This window comes from Ips typographus, linkage group LG12, assembly GCF_016097725.1.
Source record: "Ips typographus isolate SLU linkage group LG12, UJ_Ityp_2.0, whole genome shotgun sequence".
NCBI classification, from domain to species: Eukaryota; Metazoa; Arthropoda; class Insecta; order Coleoptera; family Curculionidae; genus Ips; species Ips typographus.
In genome coordinates, this window is record NC_138433.1 from 7,562,932 (window position 1) to 7,590,471 (window position 27,540).

The following is a 27,540-nucleotide window of genomic DNA, read 5'->3' on the forward strand; positions in this document are numbered from 1 at the left end:
AACGCGTCAAAAGTCATTTCTGGGTCAATCTCGGTTTGCGATTGCCAATAGATCATAATAGTATTTTTTAATGTCCTCGACGTCCTGCTGTTTGCGGGTGTTTAATCTAAATTTCAACTTTCGGAGTGGCTGTTCTCCTGAAAACTCTTTCAAAAAATCTGATTTAATATTTAGCCATGTTTTCATCTGATTCTCTGGCTCACTAATATAATTACTAAACCACGTATGGGCTGGACCTTCCAAAAAATTAGCCAAATAAGATATTTTATGATTTCTGACCAACTATTCACAATTGCTGCCTTTTCATATTTATTTATAAAAATACTTGGAGAGTCAATAGAAGGATTAATGTAGATGGGCATGTAAACTTTGGGGTGGCCGGAGTTTTGGCTCAGCCAAAGCTGCCTGTAATGTCATGTTAGCCATTACTAAAATATCGTTAGGGCGTATCGCACGGTTTCTTTCCCGAATCACAGGGGGTGGGCTAGAATTATTAGAACTTTGTAATAATTCTGAGGGGCGGGATTTTGGTGGCTCTACCACTTCTAAGGGACTTTCCTGCCAAGGATCCTCTGTTTCACGTGGTTTTGGCGGAGTTCTACTTAACGAAGCTCTTGGTTTAAAATAAACTTCCGTAGATTGGGGCTTAGAAGTCGAAGCCGAGGCTTGGGAAGTTTGAGCTTGAATGCCCACGACAGTATTGTCAAGAGTTTTTTCTTCGTCCTCACTGCTTGTCAAACAAACTGAACTGGGTTTGTCAAGCTTCTGTTTGTGTGAAGAAGTGGCTGTTTGTGTCGGAGCAGGGAAACTCACAGTCGAACTGTGATGCTCGGGTTTAAAATCTTTTAACTCTTTTATCACCTTCTCTGGGTTTCGACCCCTAGCGATAGCTTCCACGTAACACGAATTTTTCTTTTTCCGACAAACTTTGAGCCCTACTGCGAGTTTTTACTCGATCTTTGTCACTCGACTCACTCATGGACAATTTTTAAATTCATTTATGTGCTATATTTATTTTAAAAAAAAAAAAATAAATTAAAAATTTTTTTTTTAAGCAAGTTGATTATTCCTAGCAATTTCTTTGCGAATTTGCTTGTTCATCAAACTAATTATTTTTTTTGACGCTAAAATACACAAGCATCAATATCCCCATGCACAGAAAAACAATAACCAAAATTTCCTTTGCTGACCATGAATTATCTTTTCCTGAACTATTTGATACACCTCCACTGTTTCCCGCTTGGGAAATAATAATTTCCCTCCTCTTTTGAAGATGTACCACCCATATTAAACCAAAATTTTATCAAATGAACGCTTCAATAGCACAGGTAATCCCCAAAAAATCACTAAATAAATCAACGTTATTATCCCTAGCCAAAAGAAAATAATACCTAAAATTTCTTTTATAGCCCACACATTATTTTCCTGATTCTTTAGCATACCCCAAAAAATAAAAATAAAAATAAAAACTCAATTATTGTTTTTTATCCATCTCAAACAGACCGGCGCCTCCACCAAATGTCACGTTTAATTTATGAGCCCTTCTGGGTTCACCAATTAAACTGACTCACGACGTTAAACGTCGTGCCGGGATCTCAGTTTTAGGGATGGAATCAAACACTGAGTTTTCCTTGTATCACACTTAGATCTATTAAACACGGAATACACAAATGGATGCACAATACGGTTGTAAACAAAAGGTTGACAATTAACAATTGTACTTACATCGTCATAGCTAAGGACTTAGCTTTTCCTGGCAATGGCTTGGTCACTTCGCGTTTTTAAAACAACTTAGAGAACGGACTAATTAACTTAATCTTTTTGACCGAGGAGAGTCGACATTACGACTTCTCGGGTCAGCTGGTCACACTACCGTTGATCGGTTTCGCACTTCTCCTCTACTGCTAAAATCGGCGTATTTTATACCCGATTGATCGGCTGACGCAGTTTGTTATTGTCGCTTGTTTTTCACATTTCTGCAAAGCAGGTGGTGGTGACTCATCACCGATACGGTGCACTCGGTGCATGACACATTCGGTGCATCGTGATGCGACCTTGCCTCGTGCGCTTAACATTTCGCAATCCTCGATGTTTTTTAAGTTAATCAGTCCATCTTTTCAATTAATGGATTTTCCATTCGTGACAATACAAACTCAAAAACATTACTAGGATGTGACTTCATACAAATGTCAAATATTATTTTGGATATACCTCGAATGAGATGGGCCTTTGCAGAAGAACCTGGGAATTTTTACAAATTTTGTACACCACCATCTCAGTCGAATCACGATTGTGATATTAATATTTTAAATCAACACCTACACCTTCGAGATGATGAAGCTAGTGGAGACATAATCGAGGATGAACAACGCCTGCAGCTAGAAAATTTAATATTACTCAACAATGATGTCTTTGAAGTTTTTTCAGAACCGACTCCGTACGCAGAGCACTCCATAAATCTAACTTCGACTGAACCAACGTCATCGCTGCCCTATCGCATGTCACCTATGAAGAAGGAATACCTGAAAGAGGAGCTCGATAAAATGATTCAGGAAAGAGTAATCGAAGAGTGTGAGTCTCCGTATTCAGCGTCAGTGGTTTTAGTACCCAAAAAAACGGCAAACTGCGCGTTTGCGTGGACTACCGTGCTTTAAATCGCATTACTATTTCTGACTGTTATCCAATACCACGAATGGACGATCTTCTTCATGCCACCGGACCTACTCCGTTTATGTCTACTATAGATCTGCGGTCAGGATATTGGCAAGTGTCAGTGAAACCCTCCGATAGAGACAAAACTGCTTTTGTCTCTCCATTTGGCACTTTTCGTTTCAAGCGCATGCCTTTCGGGCTTAAGACAGCGCTAGCGACCTTTCAGAGGTTAATTGACAAATTTCGAACAGGATTACCTGATATTACAATACTTGCTTATCTCGACGATATTATTATATTATCGCCATCGTTTCAGAAGCATATTGAGGACCTAAACAAAGTGCAAGACTGAGGCAATTTAAACTTAGTGCTAATCGCGAGAAATGTTCGTTTTTATGTGCAAATGTAAAGTACCTTGGACACAGACTTACACGTGAAGGCATTGCAGCGGATCCCGATCAAGTTACTGCCATAGCTGACCTACCACCGCCAAGAAATGTAAATCACTTACTTAGCTTCATACAAACTGCCTCCTGGTTTCGACGCTTTATTCCAGAGTTTGCTGGAACAGCAAAGCCACTTACGGAATTGACTAAGAAGAACGCTGTGTGGAGATGGGGACAGACTCAACAAAACTCGTTTGACACTTTGAAGCGACTACTTACTAGTGCCCCAATACTGCGTCAGGCCGATCCAACTCAACCTTATGTGCTACGAACGAATGCAAGTTCATATGCAATCGGAGCATGTCTGCTCCAGGGGGAGGGACCTAACGAACGCCCTGTTGAATATGCAAGCCGCCTTCTCACGCAAGCCGAAAGGAATTACTCTACAACGGAGCGTGAAGCCCTAGCAGTCGTGTTTGCTGTTCAAAAGTTTCGAGGATACATCGAAGGATGTAAATCCGCATACTCACAGATCATCAGCCACTACGTTGGTTGATGACACTTAAATCTCCAAGTGGACGTTTAGCACGATGGGCCTTATTGCTACAAGGATTTGACTTAGATATTGAATATACACCAGGACGATGTAATGTGGTTGCTGATGCATTATCTAGGCCGCCATGCACCGAGGAAGCTGAATTTTGTGGTATTTGCTCAGTTACCATCGACCTGCCTAAAATGCCACTTGAAGACCTGCGTAAGAAGCAACTCAATGATCCTACTGTTGTTAAAATCATTAACTGTTTCGAAAATCCTGAAAAACAAGTTGACCTAAAACGATGGACAGAGCGGGGATTCATTATGATGAATGGCGTGCTTTATCGTTACTCGTCTGATATTGACTCGGAGGACGCTCAACTTGTAGTACCAAAAGAGTATATTTCAGAAATTCTCTTCGAATGTCATGACTCCCCAGTTGCCGGTCATTATGGCCTTGACAAGACATTGCATCGAGTTTCATCCAAGTACTATTGGGCGACTATGAGACGCGACGTCACTAACCACATTAAGAAGTGCATCCAATGCCAACGGTTCAAACCAGACAACAGAAAACCAGCTGGCTTTCTGCAGACTCCTGTGCTAGCTCAACGATTCGAGGTATTGTCCGTGGACTTGTTTGGTCCGCTTCCGGAAGCTGAAACTGGAGAGAAGTGGGTGTATATCATTGAAGACCCTACCACCAAATGGGTTGAACTTTTTGCACTAAAAGTAGCCACCGCCGAAGCCTGTGCACGAGTGCTTATAGATGAAATTATACTTCGCTATGGAACACCACGGCGCGTCATAAGCGATAATGGCACCCAATTCGTTGCAGAAGTAATGCAGTACGTCGCATACACCCTAGGATTCGTACAAAATCTTGTGCCGCTGTATCATCCGGAAGCCAATCCGGTCGAGAGACGTAATCGTGATCTCAAAACGCAACTGGCGATATTAACGCAGGAGAATCATCGTAAGTGGAATGAACATTTACCATCTATCCGATTCGCGATAAACAGTGCCCGGAACGACGCAACTGGATTTAGTGCTGCACAGTTGTGCTTCGGTCGGGAATTGCGCACACCGGGCGAAGTGTACCGAGACTTTCGTGGGGTTATCGAGAACGAAAACTTTAACCACCAAATCGGTTCATATCTTCGAGTGATTGCAAACAATCTGTCGCGTGCTCGTGAAAATTGCGAACGTCGCCAAGATGCCTCCAAAGCACTCCAGGACCGACATCGTCGTGAAGGCGAGAACTATCAGCCAGGCGAAAAAGTTTTAATAGATGTTCATGCCTTAAGTCAGGCGTCCCTGGGTTTCAGCGCCAAATTTGCGCCTCGTCGGGACGGACCTTACGTTATCCTGAAGAAGATATCACCAACCACCTATCAGATAGCTGAAGTAGGTAAAACAGATACGCCTTTGGGAACCTATCACGTATCGGCAATACGAAGATTTGTCGGGAATTACGATCCAGATCCACAGCCCGTAGTCCCTATCCGCAAAAGGGGGCGACCTAGGGAGAACACCATTTAAGTTGTTGGATTCTTCCCGGGACGTTGCAGAATCCAAAGGGGGAGGATGTAGCGACCAGGTATGCAGCCCACCGTACAAGCCGGTGTAAGGCGGGTTGTAGGGACTTCAAAGTGACAGACTGACGTTTGACAGTGCCTTTTCGGAAGAATTGACAGAACTGACGGGTGACAAAAATAGGATTATGAAGGTTGTTGTGGACGAAAGTTGTTGTGTAGTTAGTTTTAATACTTTGAATTAGAAATAAAGGACTTAAAACGTAAACCGGCTACAATAATATTTTTGTTATTAAGTACATGTATTTCGTATGAAGCATAAATACTTTGAATTTTCCTTACCTGTATAATATGGCGGTTTGATTGATTATTTGTTCATCACATCATTCTGACATTTATCTAGTTCAACTTTATGTATTTGTTAATGATGCAGGTTGTAATAGTTTTTGACTTTCAGTTCTCAAGACGAAATTAGTAGTTGTACTCATCCAGCATTTGAAAGGTAAATATTCGGCAAATAATTATTAAAAGTGATGGGAAAGAACACACAGCCTTCTCCACAAAAAATTTTATTCAAGCCCCCCAAAAATGTTAGAGGGGTCGCTCGACATATGTTTCGGGCACATAGGTACCCATCTTCAGGAGCTAAAAGTTAGAAAGTCTACAATGTATTACCCCTAAATGGTTGAATCAAACATACCCCATATGACAAGGTGAAACGCCGGCTGTCTTTCTTCAAAGGGGAGACAGCAAGACCTAAGTTTTAAAAAAATTAGTATGCCGTTAGGCCAAACATTACAGTTGTGCTTAAAAAAATCTGTAATTAAGATTAGAATGTTATATAAAATATAGAAATACCAAAATGTTTTACCTTATTATGGAGAAAAACACTAAAACTAAAGTAAAACTAAGTAATTAACATTATGTGTTAAGTACGTCGGGGCGACCCTCAGAATTTAGGATTAAAATTTCAATCATCTTAAATCTTAACTAATGTCCGGTTGCACGAAGCTGGTAGAACAAAATGGGCGATAAACGTTCTAGAATTTACAAAAAAGTTTTTTCGTATCAACATCCGCAAAGCGAAGCCGTTATTTTGATGGCGGGGGGATGGCGCAGAAAATAGTTGCAATGAACAACATAGGCGGCACAGCGACAGCACCCGGCAACACCGCCCGCACAAGTGACAGACGACAAAACGACAGTCGACGACTTAATGTCAAAAGCGACAACAGCGCAAACTACCGTAGATCAAGGAGGGGACCAAGAGATATAAACAAACATGAGTGAGGTTAAGGCTATAAGCTGGTTGAACACATTGAAAAAACTGTAAAAAAGGCCAAATCGGGGAGAAAATTGAACACTAAATAATGCGTGCAGACCTGGGAGATGAAGCAGGTGAACAAATGTCCAGAGCAGGTCAACAAGATGCTCGAGTGTCAACACAATGTCCAAAAAAGAAGAAAAACTGAGTTTAAGAAAGGGGCTATTAGAAGTTCAAAGATCTGAAGAATGGAGCCGAGGTGTGGTTTAGCTGGTCATTGAGGCAGGTATGCCCGCCACTCTGAGAGGCCTTGTTAATCTCGAGGACCTCTAAGAGGTTCAAGAGATTATTCTTATCGCAAAAATGTAAAGCCCTGAAACCTTGTTCAATATTAAATGTATGTTGATTGTAATAAGGATGTCTAGCAAAATGAGACTTTATGGAGCTTGCATTAAGGTTGGGGTTGTTGGAAAATTTATCTGCCTCTCTAATATGTTCGTGGATACGAGTGGCGAACCTCCTACCAGTTTGGCCAATATAGAGTGCATTGCAGTTGGAGGTGCAGCAGGAGAGTTCATAAACTCCAGCCTCCAGCCGGCGTTTCACCATGTCATATGGGGTATGTTTGATTCAACCATTTAGGGGTAATACATTGTAGACTTTCTAACTTTTAGCTCCTGAAGATGGGTACCTATGTGCCCGAAACATATGTCGAGCGACCCCTCTAACATTTTTGGGGGGCTTGAATAAAATTTTTTGTGGAGAAGGCTGTGTGTTCTTTCCCATCACTTTTACACTTACACCTCCACTTTGAGAAAAATGGACTACTACTTCACATTGAAATAATTAATAGTTTAATAAGGTATATTGTTCTATAAAAATTACATTTTTTTAGTTTGGACAAAGAAGTATTATCGGGCAGAAGGATAGTTGATACACAACACTTTTTAAAAGAAATTTTAAATGGTGAAAGGCATGAACCGTTTGATTGCTCCATAATTGATATGGAGGTGGTACGTGAAACTAGGAGCGGTTTGTACAGTGAATTGGTCTTAAAATATCGCATGTGCTTATGTGTCAAAACCATTACAACAAATGAAAACGTAGAAAATTTAGACGTAAACTCCTCTGTGGTGTTGGGTTGTATAAGTACCGGCATAGGATATTCCCAAATGAATGAACTATCAGCTTCACTTAATATGCCTTTGATGTCACATAACACTTTTAATAACTATCATGAAAAAGTAGCTCATGTGATACGTAACGCAAATATAACCCTTATGCATGAAGCTGCGGTAGAGGAAGCCAATTTAGCAATAGAAGAAAAGGAAGTAGATAAAGATGGATGTCCCTGTATAACTGTGGTAACTGACGGTGCTTGGGGAAAGAGATCTTACAACGTTAATTATGATTCTATGTCTGGTGTGGTAAATATTCAATGATTTTATTTTGCTTCGATTTTTTTCTTCGACTTCTTTTGGTACTGATGTAGATATAAAACAGTAAGAGATCTGAATTCAATATACCATATACATATATCCATTTTTTAGGCCTGTATCATTGGTTTCAAAACAGGAAAAATGTTATACCTTGGAGTTAGAAATAAATACTGTTCTGTATGTGCTTGGTATGAAAATAGGAAAAAAGAAGTTTCTCAACATACATGTTACAAAAATTGGAGTGGCTCTTCAACTTCGATGGAAACAGATATTATTGTGGAAGGATTTAAAAGAAGTATGGACATGTATAATTTAAAATTTACCAAAATGGTAGGAGATGGAGATTCATCGGTACATCGAAAACTACTGCAAGTTAAACCTTATGATTGAAACCATCAGCTTGTCCAAAAGATAGAATGCAAAAATCACCTTCTACGAAATTTTGCTAAGAAATTTCGTAATATTTGCAGTACGTCAGTAAGTGCAGTAGTAGTATTCAAAAACAATGTTTTATTTTTTAGGTAAAAAGAGAAGCTCTTCGAAACATATTGCAGTTCCTTTAGCTGTAAGGAAAGAAGTTTTTGCTAAATTTATGCGGCTTAGAACATTAATTACAAAAGCTACAGCTTACCGTATTAAAGAAAGCACCAGCTTAGAAGAAAAAATTAATCTTTTAAGAGATGATATTAATAATGCCGCTAGTCACGTATTTGGAGAGCATGCCAAATGTGATGAAAAACAATACTTTTCCTGTAACAAGAAAAATGAGAAAAATTTAGTACCTATCCTACAGGAATACGGTATTTATGCTGATATTAAAGCAGCTCTACAAAGAGTTGAAGACAACGCAAGTAGCCTTGTAATGAATATGGATAATAACTTGGCCGAACATTACAATAGTGTCGTATGCAAATTTGTGGGTGGAAAAAGAGTTAATTTTTCTTTACGGGGTTCTTACCAGACCCGATGTGAAGCCGCCGCCTTAGCATATAGTAGTCGGGGAGAATATTACAGGTTGGTCCATAAAAGTGCACATGACAAAAGTCCACAAAGCTTCACAAAAAAAATCATGCGCCAAAAACAAAAGGTACTAACAAATGTACGCAGAAAACTGTATTCGAAACGAAAATCGAAAACCGGAAAACCGTTATTGCCTGATAAGGATTATGGCCCCGATGCGCATTATACCCCTTTAGATTTAGACAGTCCTGAGTACTTGCAAAAGGTTCAAAATTTTCTAGCCATATTAAAGAAATCATCAAAAGAAATTGATGAAATTGATCAAACTTTGGCAAAATATGTAAATTGCGTCAGACAACATCTCCAGTGAACACAATAAAAACTCTACTGTACGGAAAATTTACAGGTAACCAAGCCACCCGATATGGTAACGATAGCGAAACTTTAGCTATTGCGAATTTTGAAAAATTATTCAAAGTTATAAAATGCGGCTTGTATATAGATAAAGAAAAGTGTTATTTGACAGCAAGTCCGGATGGGCTAATAGAAAGTGATGGCTTAGTGGAAATTAAATGTCCATTTACAATATCCAAAATGTCTCCAGAACAGGGTATAGCTGAAGGACGTATAAAGTTTGCTAGATTATCAAATAACGACCTCTGTTTGAAAAGAAACCATAACTATTACTACCAAGTTCAAGGTCAACTTGCTATTACTAGAAGAAAATATTGTTTTTTTATAATATGGAGTCCATGTGGAATGTTGGTAGAAAAGGTGAATTGAACTTGTTCTTGTGAAAAAGGATCACATTTTCAAAAAGTAATTATTTTGCACGAGTTTTTATAATACTTGTGGTATTTAAATTTGGATATGCAATTTTGGGTGACTTTTGGTTAAATTGTTTTTTACTATCAAATATTGAAACTTTTAAGATGTAATCCTTTCTTGTGTTATCGATTTACACACAGATTTTTGATATTAACTTTTTTGTTCCGTAGATCATATACGACGAAGAATTTTGGAAAGGGAGAATGGTTCCAAAACTCAAAGAATTTTATGAGAAACATTTACTCCCGGAACTAATTGATCCTCTGTTTCCCAAAGGTTTACCTATAAGGGGAGGACCTTCATAAAACTTTAATTTTTTAGTACTATTATATTTTTTTTCTACAAACATTCAATAATGATGGATTAGGTTTACACCTACATAGATGTTTCAAATCATGAAAACTTACTTTTTCTACAAACATTCAATAATGATGCATTTTTCGCTTCCAAATCTCAACGAAAAGTTACCCTTTACCGACGAGTTTACTTTATCGCGCGTTGCCAAGGGTAGCGAGCGATAAAATTTTTTTCGCTTGCTGTCCAGAGCAACGGCCACAATAAATGCCATTATTGGAAATGTCAGTGTCACCAGTTTGATGTCAGTATTCAATTGTGTATAGTTTTGATCCTGTTTTTGAGTACCTACGCAGTAAGTTTAGTTGTATTAGATATTTAGTGATGTTTGTAGAAAAAATATTGTATGTAATACATAAAAGTCACATAAAACACAAAAGTCACATAAGACATAAAAGTCACATTGTACGCGCACAATGTGACTTTTATAATCTATAATGATTGCTGCGCTCCACTTTTTTTGCAGTTCGCAAGGACAACAGCTAGTGATAAATTTTAACATAGTTTTAAGTTTTTTTCTGAAAATTGTGGCTGGTAGGTCTATCACCACTTCCGAATAATTGTCCTTATTGTATGGACTCAAAGTTTTTGATTTCCGTTAAAGTCAGTAAAACTCATACAAATCGAATATTTACTGTCGTAGACAATGAAGAACACACCCTCCTTAATTTAATCCGACAATATATTTCATTAAGACCCCTACATACACCACATCAGCGCTTTTTTGTTTTTTATAAAAATAATAAATGTTCTACACATCCTGTGGGCATCAATACATTTTCAAAACTACCATCTACCATAGCGACTTTTTTGAAATTAGACCAAGTGCATCTTTATACTGGTCATTGTTTTCGACGCTCTTCAGCTTCTATACTATCAGAAAGTGGGGCTGACTTTTCAGCTATCAAAGGCCTTGGTGGCTGGAAATCCACTTCTGTCGCTGAAGGGTATATTGAAAATTCAATACAAAGCAAAGACAGCACTGCAGCAAAACTTCTTTGTAACACAGAAACCTCGGTTTCTCCCTGAGGCTCCTTCCACTTCTACAAATCATTCAAACACTTACCTCAAGGAAAATAACATAAACTTAAACCTAAATTCCAATCCCACAAGCAGTAATGATGTATCTATGCCATCCTTTAATTTTAGCAATTGTACTGTTACAAATGTTAATATCAATATGTACAAACACTAATTACATTCTGCACAGATTTATGCTGGGTGTTATTTAGCTTGACTCAAAGCAAGTTTTAGCAGCTCAACTACACAGTTTAACTCAAATATACATACCTAACTGTGAGTTAAGTTTTATAATACCCACCATATTAATGTTTTGAAACTAGAAATTTCTATTAATAACACTGGCCGACACAATTTTTGTAACACCAGTCAGACCATTAATTTCACAATGCTTATGCCTTTCTAGTAATAGAAAAAAATCCCATAAAGTCCTAGAACGTCCACTTTTTTCAGAAGCTTCATTAAACCTTTTGATGTTGGCCAGTAATAGCCGTGTTTGAGTTGAAGCCCCGCATGAAGGAGCAGAGCAAATATGACGAACCCCCATTTGCACAGTCATACTTTAAGCCAAGATTAAGTTAAGGGTGGTTCACACTGTGACAATACAGGTGAAAAAATGACAGCCTGAATCAAACTTAACTTAGGCGCGGCTTAAAATACGACGGTAGGCGTGTTCGGCAGAGTCGGCACAACGCGTTCATCTAGAATTACTGCCAAAATGAAACTGTAAAAAAGAATTGCTTTTTTGGGATTAACACAACGGATATTACTTATTTACCAAGAGGAAATATTCGTAAATTCATATGTAGTTACTGTTTTTTTTTTAAATATTTTTAGTATTATATACAAAAGAGCGTTCTTCCAAAAGGAGTTTATATGCATATACGACTTTGTAATTCTAGATGAACAAACGGTAGAAAAGATAAAAAAAAAGATAGGTAGAAAAAGAGTTTTTCCCTTGTATTGGTATCTATTAATCTAAAATCACTGATGGTCGGCCGGAGAGGAGTGCATTTCAACCTGGATCTCAAAATGTTAAGTATGAGCCTCTTGTAGATCCAAAAAATGTTCTTTTGCCTCCTCTTCATATAAAACTCGGACTGATAAAAAACTTTGTGAAGGCTATGAATAAAGATGGTAAAGGATTTAAGTACCTGAGACAAGTGTTTCCTCAGTTAAGTGACGCCAAATTAAAAGAAGGTATTTTTATTGGACCGCAAACTAGAAAATTGATGGGAGATGTTCATTTCACGGAAAATCTCACCTTAGAAGAATTGAGAGCGTGGAACTCATTTGTAAGAGTGGTGAAGGGATTTTTAGGTAACAATAAGGATCAAAATTATGAACAAATAGTTGAGGAACTTTTGGAATCTTACAATTTGCTTGGTTCTCGAATGTCTTTAAAAATTCACTTTCTTCATTCCCTTCTATCATTTTTTCCGGAGAATTTGGGCGCTGTTAGCGACGAGCAAGGTGAAAGGTTCCATCAGGACATCAGGACAATGGAAACAAGGTACCAAGGACGATGGGATGAAGCCATGATGGGTGACTATTGCTGGTTTTTGAAGAGAGAAGACGTCACCCCACACAAAAGAAAAAAATAGAACTATTTGGTGTGTTTCAAATAACTTTTTTGAATATTTGTATTGTTATTAGATTTCAACTTATTATTAACTAGATACAGTCGCTATAGAGATTTAAATTACTTGTAAAATATATTTTGTGATAAATAACATATGCATTATAATACCGTTCTACGCTTGTGGTTTGTTTAACGTAACAAGAAAACCTTACGTGCTACAAGTTTTTTTTTTGCTGTTTTCAATTCATATTGGTCCATTTTACCATTTTAGGCTATTCAGCTTTTTGTTACAAAAAAAAATATTTTTTTTGTCGACCAGTGTAATTAGTTTTAAACATAGGTATAGTAGTTGTTCAAGAAATAATATATATTGTATAGTACATACTAGAGATATTATTTCAAAATAATGTCCTCCAATTCTCCATGTGGAGTATATGTATAATCAGGTCCTCAACAAGCAGTCACAAGTTAATCTGAAAATTCCAATATTTAAGCAAAAGTCTCAACATCCATCTCAGCATAATCAGTTTACCTAGATAATTAATTGTGGTTTGGCAAAATGAAAAGCAAATGTTTTATTCTTAAACCGTTTTTGAACTAGAACCTCCATTATATAATTAGTCTTCTGTACACAGCAAGCACAGCCAGAACCTGAAAATGTTTATGTTACCATATGGTAATCATCTAGTTCTGGTCAACTAGTATAGACAGACAGAAGACAGAAGTGTAAAAGACAGATAAACGAAAAAAGAAGAGAGGTGCACAACTCGCCGTACACGGGATAGGTAAAGTGGGTTACCATCAACTAAGTGCCTGTGGTGTAGAAAATTGGCGCTTTCTGGCGCTTTTTTGTCCAAAGTTTGGCGGTGACGATAGCCGAAAACCTGACAACCCTGTGTAACGGTTTAACGGTTTTTCTTCAGTTTAGGCGCGGTTTACGTTGCGTGAATTTCGGTTCGGTTTTTCCGGGATTTTTCCTCAAAAAGTGCGCCTTTAGTGTCGTAAAGTGTTTTATTAGTTTAGTGCCTTTGGATTATCGACCTGGATTAGTATTTTTCGTCAAAGGTTGGTGATTTTCGATTATTTTTAAGTCGACTTTTTTATTTCAACTGCAATTGCATTTTTAAACCGATCTTTCCAAAATCGGATTCAGCACGACGAAATACTCAATTAAATCTATTTTTTGTGCCAAAATTCCCATTTTTGATTTTGAATTTATGGCCATTTTTTCGATTTTTTGGGGGTGCACAAACCGTGCGCGTAGCATCTCGTTTATTTCAACTCGAATTGCATTTTTAACCCTAAAATCGGATTCAGCACGATGAAATACTCACTTAAATCTATTTTTTGTGTTAAAATTACGATTTTTGATTTTGAATTAATGGCCATATTTTCGAATTAATGGATATATTTTTATTGGTAGGTGTTTATAAGGAAAGGAATTTTTCTAAGTCATACTGTCGACTCAAATTCTCACCTTTTTGACCCCAAGCAAAAATGATTTATTGCCTGCAGCTGCAGGAAAAAAATTGTTATTATTTATTGCACCCGACGACATGTTTTTGAAATTCCACCTTTTGACCTGACGCATTCCTGCTCCCAGAATGACAGTCAGTCAGAATCGGGCAGTCAGAACTGAAACGTCGTCAAGTCGAAGACAAGTGTGAAAAGTCGGTTAAAGTCCAAAAAAGACCTAATGGGGTCAAGTTCTAGTCATGTTCAGTAGTGCAAAATAAGTTCTACCAAAATTCTTCAGGTGCAAGATTTGTGAAACTAAGGTGTTTGGAAAACCCTCCAAAATTCTCGTAAAGAAACCACGTAGCCGCTTGACCTAAAGCCTGTGACTTCAACTCAACTCAACATGTCCAGAAGGTACGTTAACGCCAGAATTGCTAACTAGACCTAAGTCTTTGGAACCGAACCGTACCCAGCTGAGTAATTATCTATGTTTTTGGAATCTGAATAAATGTTTGATCCAAGATTGGTGGTTGTGTCATTTAGGGTATAGGGCTTGCCCCTCGAACCCCAAAAATAAGCTTGTAAGACCCAAAATTGGAAGAAGGTATTTTTGGGCCATTACACTAACTTTCCGCATAGGACAATTTGGCTAAATCGTATTATTTTGTTGTCAAGAATATGCTGTAGCTCTATGTCCCATTACTTATGGTCCACCCTGTGTACCTACCTAAGTATACATATTTATAAGCATAGTTATACATAGGTTATACCTACCTATATAATATTAGTCACGTGTGGGCTAATTTATTTTCACTGATTTAAGCTTAATTAAGGTGTATTTATATGGTGTACAATAATAAGTTATTATTTAATGGGGTAAGTTTTCAAGGATTATAGTTTTTAAGAGATTTTATGATAAATTACGTTTTTCCCAACATTTATAACGTGTCTAGACGCTTTTGCGGAATTTTGCAATTTTTTTTAGAGTGTTCTGCAATAATTTTGCACCCTTAAAACTGTCATTTTAACTGTTTTTAACTCTTTTTAAAATTTTTCAAAAACTCAAAAAATGTGTTTTTTGAGAAAAATCGATTTTATTCAATTTTTATAGTGTTCCTCAATCGATCTGCTTTATTAAAATTGTCATTTTAATTATATTTTTTAATTTTCAAAATTTTTTAAAAATTCAAAAACTGTGTTTTTTCATAAAAATTTATTTTATTCAATTTTTATAGTGTTCTGCAATCATTTTTCACCCTTAAAACTATCATTTTAGCTGTTTTTAACTTTTTTAAAAATTTTAAAAACTCAAAAAGTATGTTTTTTTGATAAAAATCGATTTTATTCAATTTTTATAGTGTTTAACAATCAATTTGCACAGTTAAAACTGTCATTTTGACTTTTTTTTTAAATTTGAAAAATTTTACAGCTTCAAACGGTTATTTTTTACGGAAATGAAACGTGTTTAGGCATTGTTTTGAGTGGAACAAGAAAACGTAATTTTTCAAGTCAGCCAGTGTTTTTTTTAGAAAAGAGGGAATTTTTTGAAAATTTTAAAATTTGAAATTAAAAAATGTTTGATTTGTTTTTGTAGAAATAGACGACCAACAACAAGCATGATGAACAACAATAACAACAACGACGACGAGCGTCAACAACACTTCCTTAGGCAACTCAGGGTGATGTTTGAGGGCTACGATTGGGAGCGCCGCATGCTGAGAGTGACCTTGGAACGATTTAATTGGGATCGTCGTCGAAAACTCCAGGTAGTATTGCATCGGATGGAAGAGTTGCTGCGTTAGTTGCATGTTTTGCTTACGCCTCTCAATTATGTGGGATTGATGAGGGAATTGCGTGTGGTACTCGAACGTTGCGTCGAAAGACCGCGTCAATCATCGGTTCGACCGCTTTCTTTTCAAGGTAACGATGATAATGATGACGATAATGTAGTTGACTGTTGTGATGAAAACTGCCTTTGGTCTGCTGGATTGGATGGCAGCCCAGCTGTTGGTAGGTTTGCAGATCGTAGCTGGACTGCCCTGACGTAGTCTCTGCCCGTCAATCCATTTGGTTTGTGGTCGAACCACGATCGGCTAGAAGCGTCTTCGCTGGCACACTCTATTCCTTTTAGCAGGGGCGACTGTTTAATTTTCCCCGCATAGTATAGATCTCCAGGTTCAGCCCCGCATAGTGCTGTTAAGCGGTTTATTAGCTGCCTTGAGGAGTCGTGCATCATGACATACCTCAGGCAGGTGTCTTGTTCGACGGCTATTAAGTGTTTCAGCCTCCCCATGAAGATCTGAGGTATGGTGTTTCTCAGTGAGCTCACCCCCAAGCCCCCATCCTTGATTTTGGCATGAATTGCCGCATCAGGAGTGAGGATGTTAAGATGCATATTTTTCTTAACGAAATGTCGGACAAGTCAATCTGCCTCCCGCAGAATTCTGCCTGTTATTTTTGGCTGTTGCAAACCGTAGAGCACTTTCGGTATTGCGTATGTTTTTAGTAGTTGTAGTTTTTGCTCTGGCTTCAGTGGCGCCCTGCCGATGTTCTGCAACCAAGTGCTCAGGTTCTTAATGGACGGTTTTAGAAGTCCCGATGTACCCAGCTGATGGCCCAGGTATTTTGTTGGCTCAAAGTCCGTCGCCTGCCTAATGAGATTACCTCCACAATCTAAGAAGGTTTTGGTCCTGGGTACGACCTTTCCACCCCTCGGCACTAGTGCCCCGGTGATGACCGATTATTTTCGGGCGTTTATAGTCATCCCCTTTTGGGCACAGAAATTCTGCTACCAAGTTAATGTCGAGGGGAAGGTCCACCTCTCTATCCTCCAGGATCACCAGGTCGTCGGCGAAGGCTAGGGCCGAACATTTGACTCCGTCCCCCAACGTGCCACCTCTGCCTGTTTTCTTCAATTTGCAAATCAACTCGTCCACCACCAAGTTGAAGAGTATGGGACTTAGGGGGTCTCCCTGTTTTACGCCCCTGCTCACTTTCAGTTCCCTTGTGATGTTATTCCCGACTTTAATGGTAGTTGTCGCCTCGTTCAGTGCATTACTGACGTATTGAACATTTGCGTTGAGACACCTATGCATTTTAGTGCTCTTATAACAGCACCCTGGTTGACCGAGTCAAAGGCCTTACATAGATCTAGACTTAGCACATTATAGGACTTCCGGTCTTCAATCCTATTTCGAATGTAGTGCTGAGCGATGATGGTGTTCGCCAGCGTACCATCAATGTTCGTGCATCCCCTTTGGTTCATTGATGGGGAAATCACGTGTTTGATTCTGCGAGCAATGAGCATGTGCAACAGCCGCATTAGTGCCGAAGACACAGTGATGAGACAGGAAAGACCCGGCCATCTTTCCTGTCTCCGTCTTTGTATATCAGAGTTGTTCTAGAAGTTTTCCAACTCTGAGGCATATACCGGTAAAAAAGTAGTTTAAAAAACTCACGTCCCTTGTCGGTTTTTGGTCTCTAAGCCCTTTTTCCGAAAAAAACAACTCCCTTTTCCCGGTCTTCCACAAGGAAACGGACACCGGGATCGTATCCGTCGTGGTTGAAATCGTCTATAACACCCCCCATTTAGGGGTCTCCGACGCCGCCTTCCCCTCGAAAAACCGAAAAAACCGGTTTTTGGCAGAATCCCGGTAAAATCAACACTTATACCGTCGATAACGTGGCCCCGCTCTATGAGTTCATATACCGGAACCACGTGCGTTACCGACTTTGACGTAAGCAACCGGAAATACGCGTTCGCACTACAACGTTTTCCACAAATCCACTAATATCTCGACAAACCTTTGTTGTTTTTGCGTCAAATTTTCAGGGTAGGTTTACACCCCCCTGACACACCCTCACACAAAATATCTTTGGTCTCCCTTAACGGGAACACCCTTAATTCCTGCGGGTAAAAACACTCACCCTTTTCAAATTAAATTCCACTTAAATCTCGGGCATCCCTTAACGGAATTGCACCAAACTTTCACACCACCTCGACAACCACTATGTGCGTCCGCCCACCAAAAATCTTCACTATCGCGCTACAATGACCGCTGTAAATTCGAATTATATCGGAGCTTACATAAAACACGACGTTAATCCATTCATCTGTGGGTAGGGACAGTGGGAATCTCGTTAATCCATTCATGCGCGTCACTAATTAGATGACGAGGCATTTGGCTATTGAAAATCTTTATTGACTTAATAAATATCTCACAATTCAATAAAGACATGTACACCGATTTTAGAGGTGTTGATAAATTGCTACCGGTTACGCCGGATTTACTTAATAAGCCTATCAGCTGTTACAATAAGCGTAAAGTTGTACAGTACATAAAAATTTAACAGTACACATATATATATATGTTAACATTTAACATATATATATGTAAATAGACAAACATGGCGCTTGGTGATTGGACGAAAACGTCTCTCGAAGTGGGCGGGGCTGGCAGTTGGCTCCTCCCTTCAGATCGTCAGGGCCTAGCGAGTTTCCAGCAAAAACTCAGCTTGGCGATTGTCACTAGCGACCGTCGGGAGCGGTCGAAGATGGTGGCCCAGTGAGAGGCGTCCAGTAGTTTGTCTACCAGTCATTTGCTGGGTGCGGATTCGTCTTGACTGCCGCGCCCGTTAGTGTTTAGGCGCGGCGTGTGCTTCTTGGAGCAGGAACAACTCTTAAGAGAGTCATAGTTACTCCCGCCGTTTACGCGCTTGATTGAATTTCTTCACTTTGACATTCAGAGCACTGGACAGAAATCACATTGCCTCAACATCACGTTAAGACCATCGCAAAGCTTTGTTTTAATTAGACAGTCGGATTCCCCCGGTCCGTGCCAGTTGTGAGCTGATCGTTAAATAGCGGCCGAAGAGGACACCGACGAACCGAAATTCATCGGGCCTCGCAGCAAAGCGGTTCCGCAGGAGGCCAAGGCACGGGACCGAGCTGGGATCAGGCCGAAACCGTCACCTCGCCCAGGCCCGGCTCGTTAACCAGTTCCTGCTTCCTCTCTTCGTAAAACGACTACACCGCATCAACATCGGCTTTCGTCTAGGGCTTAGGATCGACTGACTCATGTGCAACGGCTGTTCACACGAAACCCTTCTTCACGTCAGTCCTCCAGGGCCTCGCTGGAGTATTTGCTACTACCACCAACATCTGCACCGACGGCGGCTCCAGACGGCCTCGCGGCCAGCCCTTCTGCGCACACCGCCGCGACCCTCCTACTCGTCAGGGCTTCATGATCGTCGATGACGATCGCACATGCCGCTGACGGTCGAGTATAAGCACGTCGCGTCAGCGCCATCCATTTTCAGGGCTAGTAACTTCGGCAGGTGAATTGTTACACACTCCTTTTCCACCACCGCCACCGTCCTGCTGTCTTAAGTTACCAACGCCTTTCATGGTATCCCATAAGCGTCGATTTAGGCGCTTTAACTCGACGTTTGGTTCATCCCACAGCGCCAGTTCTGCTTACCAAAAATGGCCCACTTGGCACTCTGAGTGTGAGCGAGATGCCAACCACCCACCACTGGGAAATAACATACTATATCTGAAACGAAATGTGATGGTGCGCCAAAGTCGAGACGATCTGCCACGTTCTCCAGGGTTGCCCATCAACCCACTGGGAGCGTATTCGCAAGCACAACGAGATAGCGAAGAAGCTCTCCAAACACTGTAAAACCAAGAAATGGCAGGTTTTGGATGAGCCGCATATCAGGCACGCGGACGGACCCTTTTCAAGCCCGACTTGGTAGTAAGTATAAACAGCAATACTTTAGTCGTTTCAGATGTGCAAGTAGTCTGGGAGGGAGACATCGGCTTAGGGGTTATGCATGCCAACAAGAAGCATAAATATGAGCAAGATGCCAAGTTCACCGAAGACATCAGCCTAAAATTCCCCGACAAGACCATCATTCACGCGCCGGTCACCTTAGGTGCAAGGGGAATTTGGCCGAGATGTAACTCCGAGACTGAGGATCTCCTCCAGCGCACGAGGAGATTCAAAGATAGCTGCGTGGCCTCCACTTTAAAGTGGGGAAGTTCCATCCACGCGGCCTTCTCTAAAAAGACGTGGCGAACCAGACAAATAAGGTAAGATCTCCCTTACTGGGCGTGCTTAGCTAGTTTACAGGACAGGAGCCACTGCCTGAGGGACGGCCACTCGACCTGACGATCACCAACCGAGGCCCGGACGACAAGACCTGGACTATAGATGCCGCTGGACTTCCACCGCGTGCATACCAACCGGTATGAGGATGGGCCATCGGGGAAGCAAGGAGCGTCGAGGTGCCAGTTCCTGTACCACCATGTGTATCTGACTTTCCGTGCTGTCACGTCCCCTTTACACTGACTTGGTCAAAACCGACTGACTGCATACCACAGATGTCCGCTAGATGCCCCCCTTCTGGATCACTCGGAGGTGGAATTAGCCTTAGTAACACCATGTAATACAAGTAAAATCCCCGGTCTCGCCGGGATGAACTGTATTAGGCTAAGGGCTCTAGATTGTAAACTAGCTGATTTTTTTTTTAACGCTGCCCGGATAACACGGCAGCTATGATAACACTGTTCAACATCTGTGTACATGTCTTTTATATATTTTTGAAAATAAAGATTTCAAATAGCCAAATGCCTCGTCATCTAATTAGTGACGCGCATGAATGGATTAACGAGATTCCCACTGTCCCTACCCACTACACTACAATAGGGCATTAGAAAAGAGGGAAAGCGAAATAGAAAAGTATAGGGAAGGGGGTTTAGGAGGGGAAGTCCTGGAGAGGCTTGGCGAGCTGATTGAGAAGTAGTTAGCGGAAAAGACGGTCAGGTGAAGGGGGTAGTTGAGAGAAAAAAAAGGGGGGGGGGGGGGGAAATGACGGTGGTACAGATAGAGGGGTCACCAAGAAGCGGGGGGGTAGCAACAGGGGCAATTAGGAAGACTGTTAAGGGGGGTGACATGCGGGCAGGTCTCTACGGACACGTCAGGGGATGAAGGGGCGAGGGCGAAAGACGATGGTGAAAGAGGGGGGGAATGGACAAGGGTCCAAAGGAAGAAAACATATGCGGAGGCGCTGGGGAGGGGAGCAAACAAAGGGGGAGAAAACAAAGAGGGGTGGAAAACTCCACCAAGGAGGGAAGTTGAAAGGTGCGAACTCACCATCGAAAGGGAAAGGAAAAAAGGGCAAGAACTGGTGAGGGAAGTCACAAGCATGATAAGGGGAGCGGGAGTATCGGTGGTAAAAAGCGTAAGGGAGGTTAGAGACGGCAGAGTTATGGCTGTATCCGGCAACGATACGGAAAAGGAAAGGGTGAGAGAAAACTTGCAGGGTATGGCAGAGGTTAGGGTTAACGAGAGTAGGGGTGTTAACCCTAAACTTAAGATAACGGGGGTGGAAAAAGGACTTACGGACGAGGAAATCATAATGGCCCTCTTCGAGGAAAATGCGGAACTGTGGGAAGGGAGAGAGTATGAGGTCTGTATGAGTGGGGCAAGGGTCCTCTTCAGGAGGCCTTGCAGGCGAGAGGGGGTAGAGAACGTGGTGTCGAATTAAAAGGGGAAACATTTAAGCGCTTAGTCAAGAAAAAGAGAGTGACGGTTAGCATGATGGTGTATGTGGTCGAGGAGTTTGCGGATCTGGCGGTGTGCTTCAGGTGTAGCAAATTTGGTCACATTGGCGCCAGATGTACGGATGGGAAGTGTTGCAATAGGTGCGGCGGGGATCATGAGGTTAGGGAGTGTCAGGTGAAGGATGAGTGGGACTGCCCAAATTGCAAGAAGGTTGGTGTGGCAAGGAGGGAGAGATGCCACAGTGCCTCTGCCAAAAGATGCCCCGTGTATAGGCGGAAAATAGAACAGAGGCTGCAGAACACCAATTATCACTAATGGCCAATTTTCTTCAGACCAATTTGGGCAGGGGAAGAGAGGCGACCGAGTGTATGAGGGAGTTCGTACGGGCGAACGGAGTGGATGTGGTTTTGCTTACGGAACCGTTCAAACGCGAGGCGGAGTGGAAGGGGTTTATGAGATTTGGCAAACCAAATGCCAAATCGGTCATATGGGTGAAAGAAAGTCTTAGGGCGTGGATGTTGGATAGTGAGTCGAGTGAGAATGTGGTTAGTGGTTAGAATAATGCTTAAATTCAGGGATAAGGAGGTGAGAGTGGTTGGTGTGTACGACAAGCCAACGGCAGGCAGTCGTACAAACCATCGAATGAGAGAGAGGGAGAGAATGTGGAGGAGTGCTAAAGGACCCATGCTTCTGGCTGGGGATTTTAACGCCAAAAACCAAGCATGGGGAGGAGAGACGACGGATGAAAGAGGAGAAGAACTAATGGAGATGGCAGTTTTGTATGGATGGGAGCTCGCGAACGATCGGAACCAGGGTCCGACGTTCGAGAGCGCGAATGGCAGGAGTTGGGTGGATGTGACGTGGGCAAGAGATCTGGAGATAGGGGAATGGAAGGTGAGAGACACGGAGACTCTAAGGGATCACAAATACGTGACATTTGGAGTCAACGGTCTCCTGGTGGAAGGGAAAGAGGGTGAATGGGAGTATGATTTTAATTCGACGGATTGGGAACGGTTTCGGGAGCATTTGAATGGGTTTAGGTGGGGAAACATCGAGGCCGTGGAGGATCTTGAGGAGGAGGCCGTAAGGATGCAACACTTTTGCAAGGATGCGTGTAAGTTGATTAAAAGGAGAAGGATGACTGGGAGAGCCGCTAACAGTTGGTGGGACGACGACTTAAGCGGCAGAAAGAAAGAAGTAGAGAGAATGAGGAGACAGTATCAGGGGAGTAGGGGGAGTGTGAATGAGGGGTCAATGAAACGCAGTTATTACTCGGAAAGGAAAGAACTAAAGAGGGCCATTAGGATAAAGAAGAGGGAAAAAAGAAGGGAGCAAATAGAAGAGTTGACAACCGACAACTCGTGGGACAGAGTGTGGGAATTAATAAACAAATGGGGGGTTCGTAGGGGGGAATCCGCACTTAGGACTAGGGACGGTAGGGAGATAGGGACAGGTGAAGAGTGGTATAGGGAGATGATTGAGAAATACCACCCGGATCTGACTGTGGATGAGAAGGACGAATGGGAAACGTACCAACGTACGAGAAGAAAGGGGAGGGCCAACGTCAACTTCGACGTTGACCTCAGGGTGGAAGAACTGGAAGGGGTGATTGCCGGTTTGAAAAAGAAAAAAGCGTGTGGGGACGATACGATCCCCAACGAGTGCGTGAAGCATGTCTGGGAAGTCTGGAGAGAGGGAATGATGAGAGTGTATGGGGCGTGTTTAACAAGGGTAGTTTTTCCGCGGGTGTGGAAGTATGCTAGGGTCAGGTGGCTGCCATGGAAGAGCGGAGGGCACAGGCCAATCAGCCTGTTACCGACGCTCGGCAGGTTGCTTGACCGGCTGGTCAACGCCAGGCTAGTCAATTGGTATGAAAGGGCGGGCTGTCTCGATGAGAGGCAGTTCGGTTTCCGGAGGTCTAGAGATACTTTAATGGCAATAGAGAAGATGAGAGAGAAATTGAGGGAATACAAGGAAGCACACTGGCACGTACTGGTGGTCACGCTGGACCTGAAGAACGCCTTCAACATGGCGTGGCCGCCGTACGTGGACCAGAGGATGGAAGAAGATGAAGTGCCGGGGCTCCTCAGGGAGATAGCCTGGCACTTCTTGAATGAAAGGGTAGTTAAGAGTGGGGACGTGAGTGAAAGGGTGAACAGGGGCCGCCCGCAGGGATCCAGCCTGGGGCCGTCCCTGTGGCTGGTTTGTATGAATGAGTGGCTGGAGATGTTTGATTCGGAGGACGACCGGGGAGCAGTCTACGGGCAGGCATTCGCGGACGATCAGGTGGTACTGGTCGCCGGGTTGTCTGTCAAGGAGATAGAGAAGAGGTGGGAGAGAGTGTGGGAGAGGTGTAGATGGTGGGAGAATAAGGGAAGGATGAAATATAACGAGTGTAAGACGAGAGTGATGTTCATTGAAAACTACGGTCGAATAAGACCTCCGGTAGTTAGATTGGGAGACGAAAGAGTGGAATGTAGTGAATGCATTGATCTACTAAGGATCAGGCTTGACAGGAAAGGCATGTTCATCGAGCATGCCAAGTATGTAAGGGAGAGAATGGCAGAGGTCGCTAGCAAGCTGACGGGGCTCTGCAGGAACAAATGTAGAATGGATAAGGAGAAAGTGAGGGCAATCGCGGAACGAGTGGCGGCACGAGCGGTGCTCTATGGTAGTCAGATCTGGGGGGTTAGAGCGAATGACAGCAGGGTGAAGAGGCATTTGGGGGCGGCGGAGAGGAAGTTTCTGCTGGCTTCCGTCCGATGTTACAGGACGGTGGCCACGGAGACCCTCAGGGTCGTCAATGGCACGCCACCGTGGTACTTGGCGGCCGCCGCCGCCGCCAAATTCAGGGATGAATCGGTGAGAGTAAGGGTGAGAGACAGGGCGACGGAGGAGGACAGGCGATACCCTGGATGGAAGATCTGGACGGAGATGGAGGAGATCGCTACGGAAGGGATCAAGGTCGTCTGGGTCGACGCCGGGGTGCATGAGGGATGGACGGGAGTGGGAGTATGGAGCAAATGTGGGATAATCAACAGTTTCTGGGAAAATAGAGACCGGGATAGTCTATGTGCGGAATTGTTGGGAATAGGGGAAGCGGTGAGGGTTATTGGGAGAATGGGTAGGGGGGACTACAGAATCCACACGGACTGTCTGGCGGCGGTGGATTTGCTAGGCAAGCCAAGCCTCCATAGGGTGGTAGAGAGGGTTAGGAATAGGGTGGCAGGACTGGCGTGTAAGGGATTTAGAGTGGCTATAGAGTGGAAGGGGAGAGAGAATGAGGGAATTGCCAAGGCCGACGGACTGGCAACGAGGGCAAAATGGGAGGGTGAACTGAGAAGGTGGGGGGGCATTAGGCTGTGGGACCGAAAGGGGATCAAACGGGAAATGAGTGAATGGATAAGGAGTGAGTGGCAGAGCAGTTGGGACACTTCCATCAAGGGGAGGGAGGTGTACCAACTCTGTAAGGAAGTGGGCATGGACAGGTTGCCGTTGTCGTTCAGGGGTACTCAGCTACTGACGGGCCACGGCTACCTGGCCGCCTACTTGAAGCGAATGGGGTTGAAACAGGACGGCATGTGTGAGTGTGGAAGGGGCGAGGAGGACTCGCGGCATGTAAGAGAGGAGTGTGAGGCAGGGGGAAGAAGGGAAATAAGGGAACTAATGGGGCAAAGAGGGATAATTTGGGGAAACTTAAAACTAAGAGTGAATGGGAAAACAAACGGAGAGGATGTTAATAGGGTAAATGAGTGGGGAGAATCGGCTCTAATGGAGGAGGAAGAAGTGGAGGAAACCGGTGAAGGTGGCACGGTGTAAATAGTCAATATAGGATGTACATATAGGCTAGGGTAGGCATAGACTAGTTTAAGGACACATAATTGTAAAAAAAAAGGCTTGTTTCCGTATTTACATAGTACATAGGTTAGGTTAGGTTAGGTTTTTAGGAATAATATAAACATAATTTATATGTAAATTAAAATTATAAAAAAAAATAAAAAAAAACAAAGGTCATGGCTTTCCCCGGTAATTTTAGGAGACGTGGAGGATGGTGGGTTCGCTTGAGAGTGGTTTCGTGTGATGGTGAGTAAAGGACTGGGCTCAAGCCCTAATAAGGGTCAGGAAGCGTCACTTCGCGGTATGTCCCTACCCACTATCTAGCGAAACCACTGCCAAGGGAACGGGCTTGGAAAAAAAGACCCGGTTGAGCTTGACTCTAGTCTGGCACTGTAAGGAGACATGAGAGGTGTAGCATAAGTGGGAGATGGCAACATCGCCGGTGAAATACCACTACTTTCATCGTTTCTTTACTTACTCGGTTAGGCAGAACGCGTGTGCCGTTCGCTCTCGAAGCGGCGGCTGTCACGGTATTCTCGAACCAAGCACGTATAGTGGTAGTCGATGGTTGCGCCTGCTTGGTTTTTTTTTTTTTTTAATTTTTAAAATGTGTGTTTTTTTGATAAAAATCGATTTTATTAAATTTTTATACTGTTCTACAATCGATTTGCTTTATTAAAATTGTCATTTATTTTTTTTTTTAATTTTCAAAAATTCAAAAAGTGTGATTTTTTGATAAAAATCGATTTTATTCAATTTTTATACTGTTCTACAATCGATTTGCTTTATTAAAACTGTCATATTGACTAATTTTTCCAATTTTCAAAATTTTTCAAAAATTCAAAATATATGTTTTTTTGATTAAAATGAATTCTATTTAATTTTTAAAGTGTTCTGCAATTGTTTTGCACCATTAAAACTGTAATTTTAACTGTTTTTAACATTTTCAAAAATTTTTAAAAAGTGTGATTTTTTTTATGAAAATTTGGGGTTGGAATTTTTGGGATCCTGATATCAGACCCGCAGATCATTTTCAAAATGGATAAACGTAATATTTACCGCAACCAGAGTACTCAAGTGAGGGACATTGTAAATGCACCCTATGAGCAGAGTTATGAGTTAGCTCGAGCTCAGATAGCCGCTACCAGAGGACGTGGAGGACGACCAGGTCGCCAAAACGTAGTAAGACGGACCTACCAGACAACCCGATTCGACAACTTTCGACACAAACAATCACAAATTACGGAATCTCAATTGTCAGAAGAATTACGCAGGAAACTGTTTCCGGGTGTCAAAGATGGTGAGACAGCTGCCAGCAGATTGGAGACTGTGAACACCTTCAAGGCAATTACGATGTGTATAACAACACGTGCCATTGGTGGCAGCTGTCTGCTGCACGAACTTAGTACGACGTTAAAAGAAACAAAAAATATTTCCCCCACCATTACACACCCTTAGTTCCAGCACCTAAATCTTCACTTGTTGAAAGTATGAATGGTTTTAATAGCTGATGGGTAATAATTAGGACGGGATTATTAAGTATACTAATTTTTATTGCTTGATTTTCGGGGGGGAATTTTGTAATATTTCGACGAGACTGCTCATATAATCCTGATCAACCTTCCTTACAGGTAAGTCGATTGATCATTTAATTATATTTCGCAGTCTCGTCTCCTATTACAAAAACACCCTGTAGATGTTTAAAGAAGTAAAAACCCATCAGCTATAGATTATAGTGTTATAACTATTTGATCAGAAAGAATTGTCAAATTTTAAACAAACGACTTTATTATGGTACCATAATAATTGGCTGCTAACAAAAACATCAAACCAAAAAATAACTAAACTAATCAACAGACCCTTTAACAATTGCTTCAGCAAAAACGTTAGGTGAATCACGAATGGGTCGATTATATAATCGACAAAAAACATTCGACTTTTCAGACCAGCCGGCCAGTTTGTCGTACGGCTGAGTTAAGACGTTTCGTGACGCGTTGTTTAGTGAGTGCGTACAAAATGGGGAAACATAAAAAACATGATAAGAAGAAGACTCACAAGGTGTTAAAAAGGTTAAGGCGTGTGTTAGCCGAGTTTAATAGTTCATCTAGTAAGTATTA

At 41.8% G+C, this 27,540-nt stretch overlaps 1 protein-coding gene and 2 long non-coding RNA genes across 3 annotated transcripts in view; all 3 read left to right on the plus strand.

The window, feature by feature from the left end:
- Positions 1 to 27,540, plus strand: part of LOC145736574 (uncharacterized) — a 276,677-nt gene that overhangs the window by 86,986 nt on the left and 162,151 nt on the right. The gene's annotated exons all lie outside the window — the stretch shown is intronic.
- On the plus strand, positions 6,867 to 10,266 carry LOC145736694 (uncharacterized). The gene is given in 7 exon segments (XM_081991113.1): positions 6,867 to 6,993; positions 7,049 to 7,061; positions 7,270 to 7,801; positions 7,925 to 8,282; positions 8,335 to 9,090; positions 9,093 to 9,547; positions 9,772 to 10,266. Coding segments are annotated over 7 exon segments (2,376 nt in total). The 3' UTR covers positions 9,907 to 10,266.
- Positions 19,212 to 27,540, plus strand: part of LOC145736273 (uncharacterized) — a 54,132-nt gene continuing 45,803 nt past the window's right edge. Inside the window, exon 1 of the long non-coding RNA XR_014179864.1 lies at positions 19,212 to 19,313. This is a non-coding gene — a long non-coding RNA (uncharacterized LOC145736273). The remainder of the gene's footprint in view (positions 19,314 to 27,540) is intronic.